This window comes from Pelecanus crispus, chromosome 7 (assembly GCF_030463565.1).
Source record: "Pelecanus crispus isolate bPelCri1 chromosome 7, bPelCri1.pri, whole genome shotgun sequence".
Lineage (NCBI taxonomy): Eukaryota > Metazoa > Chordata > Aves > Pelecaniformes > Pelecanidae > Pelecanus > Pelecanus crispus.
In genome coordinates this window covers 28,268,256-28,293,012 of record NC_134649.1, presented here as the reverse complement: position 1 = coordinate 28,293,012, position 24,757 = coordinate 28,268,256, and the positions used below count along the sequence as shown (strand labels likewise).

General features: G+C 36.0%; 1 protein-coding gene across 1 annotated transcript in view; it reads right to left on the bottom strand.

Moving 5' to 3' along the window:
* Positions 1-24,757, bottom strand: part of IQSEC1 (IQ motif and Sec7 domain ArfGEF 1) — a 65,169-nt gene that overhangs the window by 1,099 nt on the left and 39,313 nt on the right. The window contains exons 5-13 of the mRNA XM_075713661.1: positions 22,485-22,607; positions 21,517-21,683; positions 18,819-18,958; positions 17,164-17,193; positions 14,759-14,884; positions 12,942-13,041; positions 9,308-9,469; positions 8,441-8,617; positions 855-904 (exon numbers count right to left, since the gene is read on the bottom strand). Of these exons, the coding sequence (XP_075569776.1) occupies positions 855-904; positions 8,441-8,617; positions 9,308-9,469; positions 12,942-13,041; positions 14,759-14,884; positions 17,164-17,193; positions 18,819-18,958; positions 21,517-21,683; positions 22,485-22,607 (1,075 nt within the window). The remainder of the gene's footprint in view (positions 1-854; positions 905-8,440; positions 8,618-9,307; positions 9,470-12,941; positions 13,042-14,758; positions 14,885-17,163; positions 17,194-18,818; positions 18,959-21,516; positions 21,684-22,484; positions 22,608-24,757) is intronic.

The window sequence follows — 24,757 nt, the reverse complement described above, 5'->3', positions numbered from 1 at the left end:
GTGCTGCTTCTCAAGCCTGCCATTGAATTATGTGTTTAATGGAACCATACCATTTTTGCCACTAAGATTTCTATGTGATTGTGTTCTTCTGAACTGTGGTCCAATGTCCTCTATTATTTATCCTGGAAGGTGTATTTAGTTTCTGGAAGTTTTGGGTTTGTATTTTTTGAAAAGAGTTATGGGATACAACAGTACTTAGGCAAAGTGTGCTAGATTTAAACTGCAATCTACCTAAAGCAAACACAAAAAAAAAAGAAAAAAAGAGAGAGGAAAAAAAAGAAAAAAAATCTGCAAGCTGAATTCAGAGACATGAACAGTATATATATATAAATGGTTTGAAGATGAATGAAATCTCATGAAATCCACATTGAATTCACCTGTCTTAATAATTTTTCCTCCCATGCCCTATCTGTGCAATTCCATGGTGTCATGACTGCATACATTTAGCAATTTAACTCGAAAATAAGCAATGGGAATGGCTGAGCATGAAAGTCAATAGTTGTAGCTAAATATCAAACAGCAGGAACAGTGTACTTTGTAACAAAGAGCAAGTGGGCTTTTAAGCTGGGACCAGACTGAAATGGTGGCAAAAGGACACATCATATTCATTTAACCATGCTTGCAGGAACAAAGGGAACAAGGTTAGCTCAAACCAAAAATGGCATTGGTCTAAAACAAGCTGTCAGTGCTTTTTAAGCTGGAAGAATACAGAGTGAGTAGCCTAGGCATGCATTTTATTTGAGGCAGGCAGGTTATATGTTAGAAGAAAAAAGAGCAAAAAAATATGTATATAAAAGAAAGGTTTGAAATGCACATCATCACATCCAGCTAGACATCAGTAACTTCCTACTTACTTCCATATTGCTGTCTAGCGATCCTGCACTGCTGCGTCGCCCACGCTTGCCTGCCCAGGACATGCAACACCATAGATTAGAGACTGCGACAAGACCCGGGTGAAAAACAGCTGCTTTCCCTGAATCACTAGAGGAGTCCCTAAATGCATCTAGAGGGGCTGCAGGGGGGTTGACATTGCACTGGACTGGTACAGCAGCTACTAAGGCAGAAACTTAGATTTTTAAGGCCATTAGTTATATTAAGTTTCTGTACCTGACTAATTTTTAAGAGGCATTATTGTTGTGAATCAACTATCATTAGCGGGGTGTGATTTTTTTTTAATTTGTACAACTCTTAAAATACATGTATTTTAGCATCTATATTTAGTAGTATGGTTATGATGTTGACCAACAACAATTTTAAATTGTTTGATTTCCTGGAATTTAATAATCTATGAAGTTTCTTTCTTTAAAGACTGGTAGCATTGATATGTACTTGTGGGGTGGTAATAATTTAAATACAAACTTTAATATTGGCATATTCTGAACTTCAGTGTGGGGGATTGGTGAGGGGCATCAGTTTCATCATTTCATTTTCAGTTTTGAACCTCAGTGGATTTCATATACTCTTCTTTCATGAGGTTTAAAAAAAACTAAACTTAATTTTTGATCAAGAAAACTGGAATCTGTCTTAACATTATGGCTAGATTTTGTTTGTTTAGCTGTGCAGTGCTTTAAGTATGATGGATTTGTGCTCCAACATTCTCAAATTGCCGAAGACATTTGCCTTAAACTACACATGAAACACCAGACTGTTTCCCTGAAGAGCCAGAATACCTCAGTGGCTATATATAGGACACACGATCCCAGATTTTTTCTCTCATTTCACAGGAGAGAAAATAGCATATGGCTGCAGTGGAAATAGGTATTTTTTAAAAGATAGCTTGTTGAGCATTGCTTTGTGAAGTTTCAAAATACTTTACTGACAAGGTGTATAAACAAAGCTAACCTTTGAAGAGTAATCAGGTTCTCAGAGCGTCTCTAAATTCTCCATGTTTTTACAGATCTATGTTTTCGCAATGCTTTCTCCTTGCTTTCCTGCAAGGCCAAATATCGAAGACAATCTCCACCCTGTGTTGGTACATTGCTGCCTTCAGAATCTTCTACTCTAACAGGTGGTTTGGGGGAGGAATGTGAAGATTTCAGCATCACTGAACCTGTGAGCCACACACCCTCATCTTTTGAAGCCCCAAAGCCACACGGTATCAGAGCTAAAGAGAACTTTGGGACTGGTCACATAACAGTGGTCCCTGGGAGATTCACCCTTACTTCTTGACATACCCTTTCACAGACCAATTTAGACTTCCTGTAAGTCTCATAAGATCAGTATGATCTAAAAATACCACCTATTGGATCCATAAGCATAACTTTAACCTGGTTCATCACAGGATGCTGCCCTGCGACACAAGTTTCTTTTAAGAGCTACAGTTCTCTTGAGACTACTGTAACATTTCCCCCTCTCTTATTATCACTGAGAGTTACTCCCCAGTACAATCCCCTCTACATTGACATTAAAATGAGAGGAAGGTGTTTGTGGTCAAGGTGTTTTGTTCGACTTGTTAAATTCGTTGGAATTTTGAACACTTCCCCTAGACAGGCTCTTTGTCAAAAGCTTGGCACTTCATCTCTTGCTGCAGTTTTAGCCTCATCAAAACCGTAACTGTACCATCTTATGAAGCCCCCAAGAAAAACTGGTTTTGATAATCCCTTATTTTTACTTCTAGTCAGGCTTTGATACTGTTCTGCTCTGCTAACGGGATTAGTACTGATTAACACTCAAATCACTCTTGCTTGCTGATACAAAAACACTGAGAAAGACAGCCATCTCTTAACTTAGCAGTCAATATTGGAAATAAGACTGACAGCTGCCACTACTCATTAAATGTGGCTAAAAATGAAGGAAAACAGGAAAATCTAAAACCTTTTGCATATGGAAGGAGTCAAAGTCTCTAGTAAAATAACCATGAACATGGTATATACACAGTATCTACGGACAGAGACAGACAGATGGATTTTTGCTTAGAGTAACTTCAGGGCAAAGTAGTACTAGCAAAGCCAAGAACAAACAGAAAAATCCTACTTAAAATGCCTATAATTTCTCTTCAGATAGGCACTATCACTATAAAGAGCGCTTTGTTTATTTTCTTAAAAACAAATTGAACCCAATCCTGTATTGACCTACAGTGTGATATGAAAGCTATTAAGTAAATCCTCTAGGGCATTCCCCCTGCCAATGTGTGTTTATACAAGACTGCTCTCTGGTCTTTGAGATGGCATCCCATCTCAAAAATGTTTCCCTAGAGTTGCAGCGTCCAAATGCATTTCAAGAAAATGGTGACTCTTGACTAGAATTGTATGTAAGCATAACTCTGTACCTGCATAATAATTAACAGCCGTGGTATAAAGCAAGGTGGTATTTATCAAATCTGAAGACCAGTTTTGCTTAATACACTACTGATCTACTTGAAATTTTTAAGGATGTTACTTACAGTGGTTTTTAATTCATTTTTATAAAATTTAATTTCAGTTAATTTATTTCTGATTCATTCCAACAATTCATTGATGTTAGAGATGAGTATTCTTTGTAAGAAATATCTTTAACTTACGTAAGTATAATATGTCCCATATATGTACATGCATTATATGGGACTAAGAATATTTCAATTTAGAGTAGAAATATTAAGTGATTAAAATATTTTTACAAATTTAAACATTCCAAAAGAAAATTCAGAGTTTCATTAATAAAAATCCATTCTACCTTGCAGAAATTGATCTCACAGATGTGCAGATCATTACAGTAAATGTAAATATTTCTCACTGCTACCCTGTATTTCTTGAAAGTCTGTTCTATGCCACTGAGATACATTGATATCTAAACAATGTATTATGATCTGGCTTTGTATGTCTTGGGGAAAAAAAAAGTTTGGAAAAAAGTTCTAAATGAAGGTTTTGGTAAAACAAACTAATGTAGCGGCTCTTATAACAATGAGTCGGTACACTAGCCTCCAAAGGCTGTGAAATTGATATTCCTAGCAGCAGCAGAATCTATAACCTCTAGCTACTGAGTAGCTTATAGGTACTACCCAAGCTGACTTGCTCAAAATTATCTAAAAAAATGTGCTCTAATAATTAGTTTAGAGACCACTTTCCAGGGTGAAAAAGCTCTTTGTAACCTTCATATTTTCATCTTGTTTTCTGGGTGAAACAGGTATAGTCTTAAGATCACACACTGATTGTGAAAATAGTTTCTTGGCATCTTCAAACAGATTATTCTCAAAATACTGATTAAGGAGATAAGAAAACAGCATAACCAGACCTTGCCTTGCTGAACTCCTCTTTCACTGGAAAAGCAAACACTGTCTCTTCCATAAGACAGAAAAGTTGTTGATACAAAGGTGTTTATATACATTGTAGGGTGTCTTTGTACAAAATACTTGTAAAATGGTTTGATATTAACAAACACGTATCACAGAAGACTTGATTCATACAAATCTGTTTTAGTTAAAAAACCAGTAAGTTCTATCATGCCCATTACTGTTGCTATTCTATTGAAAAATAGGGAACTATAACAACAGTGACGAGGGAAGAGACAGGAAAAATCTCTCCCTACTGGGAAAGCTCTTCTAGTAAGGGAGAAAAAGACTGCTAGTATCCTCCGTCCAATATAGGTCAGCAAAATCCATGGAAGAGGAAGGAGAAAATAACCTAGTAACCCTGTCTGCATCAGATGAGGGAGGAGCCAAAGGACTGCACCATCCCATCACAGATTGATTCAACAGATCAAGGGATTCTGTAATTGCATGAAGTCAGAGGCTTTTTAAGGGGATTACAATGCTGACTCTTTTCTGTTATATTTTGAGATATAGGAAATTTTTAAAAATACATGATGAAATTGTTAAAAAAAAAAAGCAGCTTTTTTTGGAAGGTAGAAAGAAACATTAAAAAGTTAAAGGTTGACGACGGAGATTACATGCGATATACCAATAGAATTATTTTAATTCTGGAACTATTTTATGTGTTTGTTTTGGGTTTGGTTTTGTTGTGGGTTTTGTTTGTTTGTTTGTTTAAAGTAGTCTATACTGGTCTGTGATTGTTTTGAGATGGCTCAGGAGATTATAAGACAAGCACAACTTACATTAATAGTAACCATTATACCATCCTGCACTTCTGCGCATATTCCAATATTGGGTATGCCATCTGTGCATTACCAGGGCAAACCATAAAATTACAGTTTTTAAACCAGTGCAGTGTGTAAGTATTATTTCACTATTTCCACCTTACAGGTTAAGGATGGGGGGAATAAAGCTTGATTTCCACAGGTGCTCACCACTGTAAACTCGAATGTGAAAGCACTGGGTCCTCCAGCAACTCAAAGTCACTGGAATTCAGACTGACTAGCCTAAAATCAGTCAAGAAACCTGTCAGAGATATGGAATCAAAAATGCAACCAGTCTAATCCTCCATGCTCTTCTTTAGCAACCAAATCATTCTTCCCATGTACTAATGGCCATGATGGGACTTCACACCTTTCACATCTTTCTGTAAACCTACTTATCATGTAATTGTATATGGAGTAAGTGGTGAAATTCCCAAAATGCTATTGGAACCCGTAAAACTCAGCTTTAATGGCATTAAAATTTGTCTGTCTTCTAATATTTTTATGTAAATTAAGAATTTCGAAGTCTGGGACAAATGAATTCAGTTCTTCCTTGACCACGGCTAAGAATGTGTAATAAAAATGATATATTTTTCTTTTGAGAAAAATAAAGCACTAAATACTTTTGACATATTCACACTCTGGAACAGTTGGTTGCCACATTCTGCTTTTTATTCCATGGAAAGAACTGACAACCCACAATGAACAATACTATCTTTAAAATCAAGAGATCCTCATTCACATCCTTTTTGCAATTATGATTTAAGCTATCATGGCAAATGCATGGAATAACTGCCATCAGGAAACAATTCCTGACAACGAAATCTTGCCTCTCCTTATGGTTTAGAGCTTAGGAGTCAGAATCATTCAGGGTATCAATATTCATTAGATATAAAAAGCTTACGAATCGTCACTCTTTTCCAAGAGAGAAATTTAAAGTTTCCACAGCCATCATTTATTACTGTGATACATGGTAGAGAGTAATGGACTGTTTTCTTAAATAGTTTTGTCATATACCCATGCAACCAAAATACTGTTCAATCAGACTTCCCCTTCGTTGAATGAATATTTAAAAAGTTTCAATTTGGTTTTGCAATGTTCATTGGACAATTATCTGCCTTGCTGCATAAATACCCAATCAGGCAATTTTCTCATGTTTATTAGACTTATTTCTGTTTAAATGTAGAAAGGAACTCTCTAAAAATCCACTTTCACCATGCCTTTTCCTACAGAAAGGCACGTATCCACACCCAGTCCCAGTACTCTTGTTCCTCCTCCTTTTTGATCCTGTGTTTCATCCACAAAAAGAAGAATTGAGGCAACCTAACTCAGTACTCTTTTACAGAAGCAATTTAGTATGTTATAATCACTGGGATGCAGTTATCTTCCTAACTGAAAAAGATTTCTTTGTTTTTTCTATGGATCATCTGTCCCATATTAAAACAAAATCAGCCTCACATGCAAGCTATTCACTGAGAAAAGGCAGAAAAGACATGTATAATCTCATTAAAATTACACCAAATAACAAAGCAAATAACAGATACGTAATTTCTCAAGTCAGTTGCACTGCACAAGACCAAACAGAAACTCTCCATAATTCTCAACTCATTAAAGTTAAAATTAAGTTTAGTTGGGTTTAACAAACTCATTGATAAACCCGGCAGTCTGTGAGTGATTTCTACTTTTTGTTATGGAAAAAAGTTATTTTCAGTAATAAGCATGCCAATTGTAGGCATGCCCTGTTGAAACATGAAATGTTTTAATGATTACAAATACTTGTTTATTGCATAAAACCCGTAACATAAATTTAAATACATGGCAATGTTTGAAAGACAGGGATGAAAAATGCCTATGGGATGAAAAAAATTAATCAGAAATCACATTTATGGGTCCAGATACCCACTGAACTCACATATTCAACAATATGGTAGTTCTCATTCTAATGAAATAAAAACAAAACAACAGAAAAGGATGATGGAAGTATCCTCAGATCTGAGATATTATAGTGGTGAAGACTAGTGGCTTGATCTAAAATCCACTGAAGCCAATCAAGCACCAATATTCAACTTCAGCCTGATTTTGGATCAAGGCCCTAGGTCTTTTTAAGGAAGCAAATGGACATACGGGTATGAAAGCCTAAACAGAGAATAAAATAATTGAAAGAGCTCACTTTCTACATATTTGTATGCACATACATATACCCACAAAACACAGGCTATAATTTCAGTTTACAACAATTTTATTTATTGCAGCATAGCTAAAATCTCTTCCTTAGTTAAAAAAAGGAAAAAGGTAAGTAGTGTCTACTACCAAAGTTATACATGGTATTGAAATTATGACTATACTGTAAATCATCACTGCAATTAAAAGAACAAATCAGAGTATGTAACACAGACTATGAACTTAAAAAAAAAAAATCATAGTTTTTATATATATATACACACACAAACACACATACAGTTGCTCCTATCCCCAGAAGTACTTTCTGAATAGTGGGCATGGTGCTCAGATATGACTTCTTGTAATCGACAGGAATCACATTTAACGCTGAAAGACAAGGTTACTACCCATGGTGGCCTGTATTACATGGGTATGCCAGTTGTGTATTACTGAGGCAAACCCTAAAATAAACACATACCAAATTTCCCCTGGCTTTTCTTTGGCTAAAAAATCACACCACCACTCCTTTCCAGACTTTAGCTATTTTAATCAGTTAATAAATCTTAAGAGACATCAGTGGTTTTGTGGGATATCAGTATTGTTGTCCACTAGGGCTTCCTTTTATTATATTAGCAATAGTATTTCACAACAACCTCTTTTGCAAGAATTGGGAACTATACTTTGAGTTACAAAACAATAAAAGAGCATCAGGGACACACTCTATCTGAACTACATAGCTCTAGGCAAAATTTAGTAGGGCTTCACTCAATTTCATTCATCAATGTGGTAACACAGGTACACTTGAGCACAAAATACATAGAAAGCAGTCATCACACAGAGACCAATTTCTTTTCTTTTCTTTCTAAGCCTATTGTATGAAGGGGAAGAAGCAAAGGGGAAGAAAAAAAGAAAGGAAAACTGAGTGGGTTACTCCCAGCACAAATCAACCACTTTTTTATAAAACACAATTTTTCCTCTGTCTTCACTCTCCTTTAAAAGTATATACAGCAATCTACAATGGTTTAAATGCTTTCAAACAGTGGTTGCTTAATAGAACAAGGGTAAAAAACAAACAGAGATTAAACAGGAACTATGAAAGAGAAGCTATTTAGAATGTTTGAAGTTTCAGTATTGCTAGTTCTGAAAGCCCACTGTGAGCTGGGCTTCATATGCATCATTCATGCATCTTTGCATGCACTAGTCAGAGCAAGGAAATAAAGACAGTGCTTACCTGCTTCAGACAGGTCTCTAAGGGAGCTGCTCAGTGCACTTCTTTTCAGCCCCTCCCCAGTAGCATAGCTGTCATCCAGGCAAGCTCTGTTCAGTGTCCCATTGCCAGAATCTTTTTTCAGACTGGAGCATTGAGACATGCTTGGACGCACCACACCCTTCTGTTTTTCTAGCTCAGCTGAAACAAAGAGAGTAATTTTGCAATTCATATATATTGACTATAATGGAGGACATGGTAACATCACAATTTCTGTATGTGATCGCATATTACTGTGAGTAATAGATAAGAGTTCATTTTGGCACTGTTAAATGCCAGAGAGGAACTTCAACCCTGTACTAACCCCTTTCTATTACAACATACAGGATGAAAGGCTATTCCTCTTTTGGAAAAACAGAAGATAAAACTCCATGTTTAGACACTCCTGTAACTTCCAGCAAAATACATCCATTTGTACCATGGCTACCTAATTGAGAGAATACAGGAATATCAAAATGGAAATGAAGAAAAATTCAGTGAAACTTATTTGAAGGGCCATCACTGAGAACTTCAGAGTGATGTAAACTATCTCTAGAATTCTTACTGCAATTTATATTATAAATTACAAATCCATCTCTCCTCTGTCCATTGCTATTTGCAGTTTGTCCAGGCTAAATTTCCACTGCAGCTACACTGCAGTAAATAATAGTCAATGAACTCAGCTGGGGCTTAAGATATCACTGGGTTTTTCCTCTTTCTAGAATCAAAGCCATGGAAAAAAACCACATTATTTTGAACTTTTAAAGGGTTCCAATGGATTATACACACATTCAAGATTTTCTTATTTTGATTAGCTTGAAAACGCTCTATTATATGTACCTTTGTACTTACACTCTATTCTGTGCTTTTCCATTTCTTGAACCTCTGCAATTGACTCCCTCAAATCATCTGTAAACTTCTTCCTGTCCTGAGGATTTGGTGCATTGAAATTTATTAGTACTTTGATATCTGCTCCTGGAACAGCTGATGTGAGCCGAATACCATTGGGATAATCTAGAAGAAAGAGTCAAGAAAAACTAAGCTGTGATTATTCCAATTACTTTTTATACAAAAAACCCCCCACAAACCCAAAAAAACCCTCCACAACTGAAGGCTTTCTACTAGTATTACCATATAGGGAACAAAGTCAGAGAAATAAAAGTTTAAAGGCACATAATTAGAATGAAATCCCTAAGATATATTGGAACTGCTTAACTGTCAAGATACTGAATAAATATTGAAAGATAGTCTTTATGCAGCTGTTACCCTGAAGGTACAATGAACAATACAAAAGAAAAATCCTAGAAAAAAACCCCAAAATTTAAGGGGATAGTTTTTGTTTCGTGGAGCAGATCCCATTACCTACCTTACTTAATTGTGACTAAAGTTTTGCTGAGTAAAGACCACTTGAATACATCTCAAGTACTAGAAACTGTCTTATACTTTTAACTTAACATTTGCAAGAAGACAAACACACTAGCATGTACAGCTTTTAGTACTTCCTATTAACTTGTGTTCCCTGGACATCCTACTTCTATTTTTTTCCCTAAAAAGTTAAAATTATCTGTGAAATTACATATTGAGGAAGTAAAAGGGGTGGGGTCCGTCTGCCCCCCCCCCCCCCCCACTTTTGGACCATATTATGGACATCTTCACAATAAAAGGCAGATTTTTCAGCAAACTGTCTTTACCTCTTTTCTAGCTGCACATCTGAGAACGCACATTTTAACAGCTGGTCAAAAATATCTCTTGGTTGAGATAAAAGGTTCATTTACTGAAAGATAGCTTATAAAGAAGACACGTTCTGCTGCAGAAAGCAGAATCAGCCTTTGCTTGAAGAACAGACTTGTAGAAACCGGATGTCAGAAAAACTAAAAATGTGCATTCTAATTCACACTGTTTTCTTTTACTCAACTGCCTGACCTTATTGGTTTGCTAAAGCTCTCAAATATTTACTTAAGTATTCAACCTGAATCAAGTGCTCCCATGTACTAAAAATTCATTCCCTCAAGAACCAGCAGATGATGTAAGGTAGTCTTTTCCTCCAAGTCATTAGGTTTCAACAATATACTGACTTCAAATATTGAGAAACAAGTACAAATACTATGCTTTTTTAAAAGGATACCTTAACTTCCAAATCGGATTTGCAACTAAAAGTGAAGCAAGTCTATTTACCCTTCTTAGGTGAAAAAAGGTGCCAACTACCGCAAGCTTCAAAAGGTACAGAGGGGACGGAGGAAGCAAGAATTTGCAAGGGGCTTCTGCCAGGGTCTGATGTCAACATCTTGCACAGAAGCAATGTATAGCTGATCTGCTTCTCCTGACCACATGACAATTGCATCTACCTTCAATCAAGTAAGACAGACACCTCAAGTTGTCTGCAGCTGCTGTCATTCAGAATACAGCCAAATGGCCAAAGTGCAGAGGACTCTCGTGCTAGGCAAGCTAACAGGTGGACAGCATGGTGTAACAGCATGTACTGTTTTGAACACTGAAACTGGATATGCAGCAAACAGCTCTAGAAAGTGCACCACTTGGCGGAAAAAAAAAAAGTTTATGAAACCAAACAAGGAAACTTGGTAACCCCAAAGTCACATGGGCTACCTTCACATATGAACAAACAACGAATCTCCACATACTAAACAAACAAAAATATCGTATTACCAGAGATACTTCTCTACACCGTATTGATTAAGCATCAGGAAACACTGATGTAAGTATTTACTGGTTTCAGATACACTCTCTCTGAAGTGATCTGCTTGTCCTTTATATTTTCAGTGATTTTGACTGAAAATGTAAAATATACTTCCCTTATGGTCTATTTATTTACTAGAGATACATGACACTATTTTCCCTTTTGGAGGTCATCCATCCCTCAACGTAATTGGACTTCTATCACTAGAAGTCAGTTCTTCTATCATCAACGCCAACCATTTTGTTCAACCTTACCAGTAGCCATATCAGTATTTTTGTTGCTTCTGCTTTAGTGATACTGAATTTTATTCACTTGAAACCAGCTGATTCTGACAGCTGCTACACACAGATTTACTGAATGGCATGATGGCTCTGGCCAAAATACCCCAGAGCTTCCTGGGGACGGGGGAAACCAAGAATATGAATTTTACAAACCAGAGGGGAAGAATACTTCTCTTTCCCAATTGGAAAATACTGCATTCCACCTGACAGGCACCAATGTTAGAAGTAAATCAGCTCACTGATTCACTGTAGTGAATTCACCTTAGGAGCCCAACTATGTCTACTTAGTGCGTCAGTTAAAATGCTTCCAGTTCACTGGGAGGAATCCAACCTTTAACTCCTAGTTCCACTATAGATATCTTTAAGTTTACTTGAACACAGTGTTCCCACTTAGCATGCTTATGTGATTTTTTTTTTTTAAATTTAATTAACTTGACATCAGAGGAATTATATATTCTTCTCTTTTTAGTAGAATCCAGGATAGAAATATTTGGCTTTCCTGTCTAAAAATGAATTTTATATCATATAATGTGTGCACGAGAAAGAGAATGAATGTGTATGCATATAAATAATCTGCAGGCTACATAGCTGCTATAAGCTCTACAAAATCTCCCCTTTTGAAATCTCCAGATACTTTGACTCAATAACAGTGACTTCTTTTGAGTGAGATATGCATTGGACATTCTCAAGGACAAGCGAAAACTAAGAGGTTTCCACAAGAGAAAAGCACAGAAAATACTGAATGTCACACTGAACTGTAATCCAATTTATCATGAAGGTCAAGGTTTGGTTTACAAACCATTAAGTCAGGTCAAATAGACTGTCTCCCTACGTACCACACAAACAACTATGCTCTGCTACGTTATTACTGATGCTGTCTCTGGGCTTAAAATCTACAGGAGTATTAGTAAACTATTTGCTTTTTGTTGGGTTGTTGTTTGCTAAGACTAAGCTTGACAAGCATTAAAGATAAAAAGAAGATTGGATTGATGCAGATTACAATTGATATAAACAAAAGGTGTCAGAAAATACAAACTTTAATCCAGACTCTCTGCACTATATTTATATTTGAATGAGTATACGTTACCTAGGCACAAAGTTAAGATATAAATCAGGAAAATAAATTAAATAGTGGTTTGAATTAAACATATCATTATAACAGTCATTATTTATTATCATACATTCAGTTCCAGCTAACCATACCATTGACTCAGCAACAGATATAACATACTTGTTTCTTTACAAACATTCTATTATTTACAAGCATTCATAAACAATGCATTCGGCTAGATTTGGCTTCTGACTACAACCAAAAAAAAAATCTAACAGCAGTCTTGCTGCTTCTTATGCTGACACCATCTTGTTTCAAACTTTAGGGCTAAGTTAAATTCAGAGCAATTTTATTCTTAAATTCAGAATCAAGTCCTGTCCATCCCTTTCACTCACACAAGTTTTTATTTTATTTTATTTATAAATAAAATGGTCATCTAAAAAGAGAGGAAAGACTTACACTGGTTCTCAAAAAGAAGAACTTGCATTCCATAGAGGGAAAAGGACTGTCGAAAACTGTATGTGACTGAGTTCTTCTTCTTTTGAAAAATCTTGGTCACCTTAAAGTTACCAAATAAACAAAGTTAAATATCCCTTTTACCATATGTTTTTGTGGAAAATTGTTGTTCTTAAGAATTAGCATACGAGAAAACATTTTATGCCAAAGAAAGCCATGATCTGCCAGAAAAGATGAGCTTGTAATTTCTTCCTTTTTTTTCTTTTAATGCTACTGATGTATTTAATCTACTACTACTGAAGACACAAAGCTAGCTTTGAAGCATTGGTATCTCTTAACCAGAAGGTTTAATATTTTATCCAGATACAAAGCATCTGTGTTCTCTATTCTCCAGAACTCTACTTCTTGAAATTCCAGAAAGAAAAAAAAAAAACCTGCATCATATTGTACGCTGTACATGCTAGCAAAAATCTAAGTATGTTTGAATTTTCCTTTTTAAAAAACTTAGCTGCTACCACACTTTCCTTCACACTTTTTTCTTACAGTCTGACTACAGGCAGGACATGCCTATGGACCTCTCCACACAAGTTTCGTTCTTAGTCCTTATTCTTATGTGCTGTGTGACCTTCCAAGCCTGCTTCACTTCTGTGCACCTCCAAATACTGTCTTACACTACCGCATCCAAGGTGCCCTGTCTTCCCTATGATTTGCACAGCACCTATCTCAATAAAAGCTCTGAGTCTGTGGAAACCTTTACTTTTTGCTACAACAGAAGTAACACACTACACTACTTACCGTCAATTTGGGGGTTCTCCTAAAGTGTCATATATAACCTTTATAACCAAGAGGTTTATTTTTCCTAGTTCTTTCTAATTTTAACTTTTGACAATGGCATTTTACTAGAACTGACAAATTTGGTCTACAGTACTCCCAAAATAGTTTGATAAAACTACTGACATCTAAGTAAGTAATAAAAAACAACAGAAAACTTGCAACCTGAAGACAATGTTTCATCGTTTTATATCCAAGTTCACATTTACAACTAGGAGGTTATACTCACAACCAAAAGGATTAATTTTTTTTTTATTTACTTCTTGGTTTTTAGGTCTGAAGGTATGTAAAAATTACACACTGTAAAATTGTGCATCTGAAGCTGTGCCTTTTTTGTAGAAAAACATGAAATATTTAGTTTAGTTCTTAGTTCTCAGGTAACAGCCAAATACATTCCAAACAGAGTGCAACAAATTTTCCTATTTTTAAGAGTAAATCAACCAAATAATTCCAAACTGTCACTAGTTTTGTATATCTGTTTTTCAAAAGACTGGGTCAAGTTAAATGCACACTAAAAAGTAAAGTCAACTGTAAGATGTATTTCAACATATCCTATTCCTATTTCAACGAATAAACATGCCTCGTTCATAGAACATCTGGGGAACACGAAGTAGTATGCAATTTTGTTTTTCCACAAGTAACCTGAATTCGTTATTCACGGAATAAAGAACATCTCCATTTATCCATTAGGGAAATGGGTAAACTGGAGGTAATTTTCATTCTTTATAGTAAAAGCTATTGCGTCAAAGTACTTTCTTACAATAGAGTGTAGTAATCAATAAATATCTTCAGTTTAAAAGAAAATTATATATAATGAAGAAAATTAAGAAAATTTAAATCTTAATCACCCCAAGATTGTTGGAGTACAGAGTAACAGGTAATAGATATTTATTTTTAGGAATGCTCATGCACTTAAATTGCCACTGATTTCATGGAGATTGGCATTTCTGAATACCTCACTAGAAGTCTATCCACCTGAAAGTACATACCACAAGAAGATCATTAAATAAAAATATTTCTCGCTGGTGCAATCCAAGCTTCTGAGGTTTATTTGGATCTGGAACTTCAAACAGCCTACAGTAGCAAACAAGCCTCCGGTGCGGTAGAGAGAGGACCTATAAGAATACAAAAGTTCATGGTTAATATAGTGATACTTAGCCAAGAAAGAGCATCTTTCATACCCAGAGTCTTTTTTTGAATACTTCAAATATTTTTACCTCTAAGCCCATTAGGCTTTTTCATCAAAGGACCAGCAACAGAAAAATATTTACATGCCACAAACTTGCATGACATTCAAACTTCATCAAAATTCTTATACAAAATACTCTTTAACAGCTGGCATTCCTATATATATGGATGCCAATGAAAGTTTTACTGGGGGTAGTGTTTTACTTTGTGAAGCGATAAAACCTTGAAAGAACTTAAGATTAAGCAAGTGGGAGCTTCAAAGCAAAGGATGGTTGCCTTCCTGAGCATTTTTATATATCTTTATTAGAAGAAAGGATGCAAAGCAACTTTAGCTTTTCTGAGATGAATACACTGATGTTGCAGATTATGTTTTGTCAGCCACTGAGTTAATTAAATTTGTTCATTCCCCAATACAAAGGAAATGGTGACAATCTGGCTTATTTTCTCATGCCGGCAAGAGCAGCAAGAATAATTTTCCTTTTTCTTATTTGAAATGTCTGCTGAAGCTATCTCTGAAGCTGCTGTTTTCAACCTACTGAGACTTCATTTCTTTCAAATGCAAATGATGGTATCTTGTCAACAATATTAAAAGAAATCCTTTAAACTTTGAAAATTTGAAGTAGAGAATATTCTTTGGTAACTAGGCATGTATTTAATGTATATATTATATTTCTTTATAATTCCTGATTCTGCACGGGAATTACAAGATTTACTAGGCAAAGAAAAAAGGTTGTTAATTATTCTTCTTTCTCTACATGAGCGGGGGGGGTGGGCTGGGGAAGAGGGGAAAAAGAGTCTAGGATTCACTCTCTGCCCTTGTTCCTGGTTGGTTATCAAGTCATTTGGTGAAATTCCAGTCTTTCCCCCAAATCCACTGAGAACTATACTAATAGCAGATAAAATGCTAATAGCATTTAATTTCTCTATGGTGTTAGCTTAATTACCCTTCCTGAACTTGCAACAAGAAGGTATTTAAGAAAAAATCTGACATGTTCTAAAGGAGTCAGTGTGGTGAAGAATGTTGGAGAAATCAATGGTTTCTATTTTCAGGCTATTCTGGTAAGTGAACAGCTTACATGGGTTCTCACTGGAAAGTGGCAGGAATAAATGTTGCATGGTTTCATTCTCTCCTACCTCCAGACTTAGCTTCCCCAGCACATGGTGGTCTGAGATTTGCTACATCAAGACAACAAAACCCAAGGATAGTCACTGAGCCTATGAAAACAACTACAGTGAGCCCTGGTATTGAAATTTAACTATAGACAATGCTTTCACTCATAGCAATGGATGATCCAGTAAGATTCCCTTCCACTGTATTTTATAAAGGTCACATCTTTCAGTTTGTTTTTACAGTCCAGTGGTACTGCTAGATGTGCATCCATGAAACAATGACAGGCACTTCACTTAGGAATATGAAGATGGCTTTGCATGATTTTAATAGTTTACACAGAAAAAGCAAGACTGAAAAACAAATGAAAAGTTCCTTTTCTGGAGTGTCCTGAGTGAAGATGCTAATGCACAGTGCAGTTATAATTGAGGGGGAAAAAAAAAATCATTAGGATCAAATTTGTATCAGGTAATCAGATTTTAAAGCACTACTACATGTACTCTTCTGCTATGAGGTGGTTTCTTTGTTCAAAACTGCTAGCAATAATGTTGTTATGAAATAAAGTAAGTAGAACACTGTATTAGAAGAATAGTTTTAGGATTATTATTGAAGATGCCTAAAACTTGAATCTGGAATCAGTATTTTCTATGTTCATCTACCTTTCAGAAGAGAACTGTTAAATTAACTGTCAGTATCTTGCTAGAGTATCATTAAATACTGAAACGGAATAAAGAAAGAATAAACACACCAGGGCCCAGGTGGAAAGGTGAGGTGCAACTGTAATTTTACTTATTTGTTTATTCTTTACTGGCTGTCTTATTTCTACAGTGATAATAGCATTTGAAATGCCTAAAAAGTGTACTAAGAAAAGGTCTAGAAAACTCTTGGCAATAAATTAAGCAGTCTCTGGGAAATAGATTTTTCAGAAAATCTTTATACTTTGGAGAGTTATTACTACAACAGTAGGAAAATTTTGCTTGAAAGAAGCCAAATTTTTTAAAAAGTTAAAATGTAATAGAATGCGTTATTGCCAGTTTAAGAAAATGCTGCCATTTAGAATAAGTATAAGTTTTGAAGGAGTATGAGAGAAATACCTACACAACCAAGTCCATGATGCAGAGATCCAATCTACAGTAGAAAGACATATACAAGTTCGTTAAACTTCAGAGAAACACAGTACTGTATCATAGCAAGTAAATACGTCACGGTCTTACTATGACTAAATGCCTATAAAGTAAAAACAAATATTTCTATCAATAAAGACTGTTGGCTGTTTCCTAAATTTTCTTTCACACAGTTAAAAAGTCTCTCAACTGAAGAATCCTTGAACATAGGACTCCATTGAGGGCACTGTTTTCTTAATCCCATTTAATTTACAAGGTCAGGATTAGTTTTAGGATTTGTATTGCCACATGCCTGAATAAAAAAAGAACCATTAAAAAGCCCATCTCCCACAGAAGCCTATATATAAACCTAAATCCCCAAACAATTACAGAAAATAAGTTTCATATGAAAGCATAAGTGACTGTCAAATATTGACTTTAGAATATTTAATTTTCTTCTCCTCAAAAATATGTAAAAGCTTTTATTAAGGAAATTTTGCTTTCTCTCTCCTCTGCTTCTTCCAAGAGATCTCCTCAATATTTCCTTACTGCGAAACAGATGTAAATCAGGTTTTTTTTGTTTGTTTTTTTTGTGGTCCCTCATTCTCTTCCCCACCTCCCTGCACTGAGACTCGTCTAAGAAGATATTACAATTGAAAGCTTTTTAAAAGTTACAGGCATAATCTTGAGATATATGCTCTTTTTCTTAATAAAAAATCCCCCAACCCATCAGTCCCTGCTGCACTAAAGTTCCCCAGAGCTGATAAAAAGAATGATGTAGGACTTAAAAACCATACAAGTCTAGTCTTTTTTCTGGCTTTGTTCTGGGCTGCCTTTGTGACTACTAACATGAAGATTTTCAGAAGGTGACTCTAGGACTTGAATTCAGGAAGGCTGAGTATCCATTCTCTCTCTCCACATTAGATATCATTGTTAGCATGTAAAATATTGGTCTTAATATCTCTGCGTTCACTCAGCTCCTAAAACAAAGGGGAAAATGCTGTGGCCTTCCTTTTCTCTTTCCTTTTCCAAGAGATGCTTTGAAGATTAATTTATATAGCAAAATATTTCAGGATTTTTCCCTCAATAGAGCAAGACGTATCTTTGGATGCTCAAACCCAGCACTAGAATCCCTGGGACCTGATTTTCAGACAAATTCTGAGACAAAATGACACAATCTCCCCTTACAAATACCAGTTCATAGAGCTAGCTGCAAAGCTGAGAAAGACGCTGATGTGAACAGAAGTTCTCTATTACTCTTGCAAATTATGGAGCCATAACTGATAGCATAAATGTTGAAACATCACTTTAACAAAACACTTCAGCTCTCTTGAAACAAACGTGAGAACTGCCTAAAAGGCAGATATTTCAGTGTAGTTTCAGAATTGTAAAGCTTCACATAGAGAAAAGAGTTTAAGACTCATAACATCATCACTCATGAATACCAGACTGCAACAACAAAATTCACCCGCACTATGAATACTCCAAAATTAAAACCAACCTTATAGCAAATTATTATTTTGACAGTTTCTGCTTTTTGCCCTTTATCAAACAATTTATACTTCTAAGCAACACACTTTTGTATTGTTCTATACTGTACACTGCCCTACATCTCCTTAGTAATTGACAGGCAGTGCAAAGTGAACTTACCGGTTTCTTTCCTACTATGAGTTTTTCAACCTTCTGGACTTGCGATACATGATCCTCATTCGTCTTCAGCTCCCGTTTGCGGATTCGCTCATAAATCCCAATCAGCATTTCTCGTGGGATATCCTCACCATCATCCACACCTGCAGAAGCCAACAGTTTCTATTATCAGTCTGGCTCTGAATGACCTAACAAACACTGTTACTTCTCAGCAAGTAGAGGGTAAAAACAAGGGCAATCTTTGTTTCCTCTGCTAACAGTGATGCCAACGTCGTCTAAGACTGCTGATACACTTGTTTATGCTGTTTTGTTTTATAGCGGCCAGTACTCTGTCAGGTAATGTCTGCTATGCTGTTCTTGTGCCTACCTTACCAAAGCAGCAGAAGTTATGTTACTCATTACTGAATCATTGATTTTTGTCCAAAAGCTTGCTGCCCCCCAATACACCAAGACACTGATGGAAATTAAACAGGTTTGTTTCTTTGTTTTAGAACTCTAATCTAAAACTAAGCCATAAAAAGGCTAATTTCCTATGCAATTTCTTCTTTTTTTTTCTTTTAAGTTTCCTCTGCTTGGTATCAAAGCTCAGATGAGTTAAATAACCCTTTAGACACTAAAATCTCCATATGACCTCTTCCTAGGAGTATAACACTGGGAGGAAGCAGAACAACCATTCCATTTTGCCTCTGTCCCAGTATTACTCAACACTGTTCATAAAATAATTTCCTACAAGAGAACCTTATGAACATCCAGTAAAATTAGTCTAACCAATTTTTCCTGTACGACTTCAAACCCAATTAATTAACTCTGGAAAAACAAATCAACAAAATAGCCTAATTACAGTATTATTGTTTAGCACTGTGTGATTATCATTGGCATGTCAGTATTCTAACAAAAGCCATAGTGTCTTGAATGCTTTATCCTGAATTTTTAATAGCAGTGGAGGCAGTCCAATTTCAATAAGTGACTTAAAGCTGGATTTCCTGAGGACAGGGAGATGCATGTCTATCTTTTAAACAGGTTTTAAAGCAATAAACTCTTATCTCCCATTCAGAAGCCAAAACAGAATATTTTGTCACCCAGTGGAACAACTGCTCACATAAAAAAATACTGTGATAAAATACATTTCTTTGCAACTAGAAGCAAGAAAAAACGCCTCTGTTCTGTTCCACACCAGCAAGTCTTCCACAGACCACCCTTTGCGATATCCAGTCATTTAAAGTTACAGGTAAGGTAGCCTGTTACAAAAATGCCTACAATAATAGGAAATTGCTGGCATTCAGGCTGGAGCTCAGAGAGAATGTACTGTATTTAATACAACAAATATAACTGTAGTATTATGCTAAGAAAGAGTATCAGGCCTTTTTTAATATTTGTGGACTTTATGATAAAATCTCAACACTAACTTAATTTTGCTAAGCTAAAACATCTGCTAAGCATAGATCGTTCATTGCTGTCTTAGACAAATCTAAAGGAATAAAATCACCAAACAGGACTTTCATTTTTAAGATCTGAAATTCCAGAACACCACAAGTATTTTGTTTTTACTAGTACTAAAATGAAAGTACCAAATGCACACAGGAATAAAAAGTGCCATGCATCTGAGATGTGCCAATATATTTTCATGTATTAAGCAACTTGATTCTGTCTTTCTGCCATTCAGCCCACTTTTAGATATCACTGAGAATATGGCTGTTAAACAATACATCAGTACTTGCTGGTGCCTGCAGTAGTGGGCCTATTCTGCTACATCCATTGTTGCCATAAGAAGATAGACGGTGCACTAAGTTGTGCTTTTTCTGTGCTTAAAAGCAGGGGGAAGAGGAGGGGGTTGCAATAACTGAGCAGGCAATTTTCCTGGCCTTTGCACAAACACATAGTAATGGAACTATAGTAAAAGCTGCTTTTTCCCTATGGGCACAAACTATCGTAAAGGAAAAAAAGGGATCAGGACTTCAGCCTCATGTTATTTCTCTAACATCTGAGTGCTCTTCTGCGATAAAAGGTAAATGCTGTCTGATCCATTCTTCCTTGAGTGCCCAGGAACAACAGGAGGTATCATCTCCTCATGCACGATCTTCCTCCTCAGCTCTACAGTGACTGCTTCCTGTTAGGCACAGCTGAGCACTCGCTGAGCTGATACTTCCAAAAAATGTGTTATTTTTCACCAGGAAGAACCAGGCTAGAAAGATCAGAGATACAAATTTGAAAAAATATCTGTATTATTTTGGCAATCTAATTGCAAGCTTAGGTGTGCCACAGCCTGGCAAATAGCTTCTTGATCAGAAAATATACCAATGAAGAAATCAAAATGACATTTCTGTGCTACTTACTGTGTACCTTTTCAGGAAGATTTTGGAGTTGGGAATTTTTTTTCCCCACTGAGAATTTAAATCTTTATTTCCAAAAGTTCTCATCATGGCATAGTAATTTCAGTTCCTTAATATGTATACATATATGGGAATAAAAGGACCTGACTTAAGAAAGACAAAATAAAAATGACAAAATACTATATACTTAATTCTGTTTTCACTATTGCAGAAATAACTAAAGTCTGTAAAAATGACAGTAGTTTTAAGTCAGGTGAAATCAGAATCAAGTGTCCTATATTTTGTTCTTTTTCCCAGAAGATATATGGTGTCCCTCCAATGACAGTTACAGGGAAAAGCTTTCATGACCTTCATTGCTACAGTTTGCTTACCCCTTAGATTCTTGACAAAATCTTCTAGCTTCATTTTGCGTTCTGGTTTCACATTTGGGCTGTACATATCTGTGTTTAACAGTATGATGGCAAAAGCTAGAATGAAGATGGTATCGGGATTTCTAAATTGCCTCACAACACCTGGATTGCAGATACAGTATCGTTGGCTATAAAAAAGCAAAGAGGGGAAGCTGTCAGAGCTATGAATTACTATTCTAATTCCACCAAATAAAACAACTGCTACATTCCAGAGGCTGAGCAAACTATTATTCGTGTTCCATACATATATTTAGCTTTCCATCCACATATTTTCATAAGCCAATCCTAGAATATGGAAGGCTTTTGTTTTCTACTACCACTGTAACTTCACTTCTTAGTACACATTCTGAGCTACAATAACTTCAGCATTTCATTTTTTTCAGCGAGTAATTCCCGTTGACACCAGGTAAGAATACAAAATTTATTTTAGCTTACTGCCACATGATGATTTATATCTCATCCTGTCCTGGATAAAGTACACTTGTGTTAGTATTAATAAGTTAATGCTCTTTATTCCACTATTGTTGAAATGCTTAATGAAAGGTTGAGAGCATATATACTCTAAAATGTAAATGGTTTTATAATTCCACTCATATAAACAATTATATCCAAATACATTGTTAGAGACATTAAAAAATCCTTGAGTATCTTTTCAACTGATGCCAGAAAGAACTTTCAACTGAGAAATCTTGCTACGTTAATACAAATGACATACATGAACAGCACCAGCAAATAAAACTTCCTATTTCATACTTGGAAAACCACCACAAACAACATGCTGTATTTGAAACTGCATGTAGCTCACAAGGACACTGCAAATAAGCAGGGACGTAACTTAGATATACTCAACTTCCTTCCCCAGTTCTCCAGTTTGGCCATTAGACAACAGCGGGTTTCTGGTGACTGAGTAATTTATTTCAGCATCATACCTAAAAGCTTCAATAAGCCGTTCTACTTTCTGGGCTTCTCCTTGAACACGGATATGAGCCTGAAATTTCCTGAGTGCTTCATCCAGTTCCATTGTTGAGAAGTCCATCTCATCCACAACACAGCTAGGATAAAAAGATATTGCCATTGTGTCTTTTAATTTCTAACACCGTACCAAAGATTTCGAGACCAAAAACCCTTTCCATTTTCCATCTCTTGTAGAGATTCATGGAGTTTTTTGAAACATTCAGCAGCAATTGCAATAATTGTAAGCTGTGAAGGAAGGATTGCAATTAATGGATCAATGAGAATGTGTACTTGTAAGTAGGCCCCCCCCTTTTTTTTTTATTTAACAGAAGAGCTGCTGGAATGACAAATGTCTGACCAATGTAAGCGACATACCATTGCCAATAATAATTATTGGGTTTGTGCTGCCAGGGCAATGAATTATTACAATGCCTATAATAAAAATAAATAGTTTATACTGCTCAAAATATCATATCTCAAACAGCCTGCAGCAAGCACAATAATCTGTACCAAATGGCTCTGTGTCTAGGAATGTTCTTACATATGGAGAAAAAACCCTAATCTTCTTTGGATACTCTCTTACTATTACTGAAATTCTCATCTCCCCATCATTTGCCATGTCTTTCAGTTAACACACAGAGAAATTACTTTCTTGCTCTGAAAATGCAGTGCTGACAAAAAATAAAAACAGAACCAATTTAATACAATCAACGATGTCGTTCTAATACTTTGTTTAAACACTACTTTGAAATCAGAAGCTTATAGATTTCCTTTCTTTAAACTTAGCTTTTAGTTTTTAAATAACCAGACATGAATCACTGCAAGTAACAGCACTGTAATGCAGAAACCACAGAAAGAAACCACAGTCCAGGTTTAAAAGCCTTTTCTTAAATGTATAGCTATACAATGATAAATTTGAGTAGCTCATATTTTTCTTCTAGTAACATTGTAGCCAACATAGATTAATACCAAAGCAATTTATTCACTTTGCCTTGAATATTTTTCCCTTTATGCAGAAGCGCAAGGAAACAAACAAACAGGCTTGGCATTTCTCATGCTCTTTCCAATCCACAGCTAAAAACCTATTACCAGTTCTGCAATAATGTTCAGTCTTCTCACCTATTGCAAGCTCTGTAACACTTTCAAAAGTTCTTTTCTCCTTCAAAGGTGTAAAGCACATGTGCAGACAAGCTGGAGTCAAAATGAAGTAATTAGAGCCATTAAGGACCTCCAGAAACACGGTGGCCAACAACATAATGGGAAAGGGTCTTAAACAATCTTTTGTATGAACTATGGAGACAGCAGATATACCACCATGGCCAATGTTCTTAACTGGAACCAGTACTTTTCTGCAAATATTTCAAAATAGTAAACAAAACTTTTCTAGTGGCTATGTAACAACAAAAAAGGGAACAAGTTATTTCAGCTAGGTCATTACAGCAAATGAAAACATGAAAGTAAGATCAGACTCACTTGTTTAGTTTTTGTTAACCATAGTTAACAAAATGATAATCCTTGATAATATCATCATGATTATAATGATAAAGAGAACATGATTAAATGGACTTCAGTCACTGCAGGAGAACTTGAGTACATACGTACTCTGGGTGAGTAAGCCTGTGCTGAACGACCACATCATCACTATTACAGTTACATGTCCCAGGCAGGTAAAAGCAAGAAGCAGCTAAGCTTCACTGCTTCTAGGTAGGCAGCTAATTGAAACTTCTTCCTGGGAACTATCCCTTGCTTACCACCTCTCCACAAAATTTAGGCAAGAATGGAACATACCACCTGATGGGTCAGCGCAGCTACAACTGCCTTCGTTCCCCCTACTGTACCATTTGCCTGTACTCTTGCACATAACTGTGTAGTGTAACGGACTGAAATGATGGAGTCCCGTGTAGAGCAACAGAATGTCATGCTTTCCCTCTCACTTTTAACAGTGTTCTCTATGACGGTTTTATTTTATTCTTTCTTTAAGTGGCTGTACTTTTGTTTTCTGATGCAAAGTCAGTAGATGCAAAGTTCTGATGCAAAGACGCAGTAGAAGGCCAGATCCTCAGCTACATCTCTATTACATCAAGCACTCCTTGGTCAGGCAGAGAGAGAAAGCGAGGCTCACTGCAGAGCAGCAGTGCTTCAGGAAGCACGTCTGATGTGCCCCAAAAGTTGGCCAGGGCAACAACATCAATGCCAGCTATGCCAGCCCCCCGCCACCCAAACAATGCCTTTACACGTGAGCTACCAC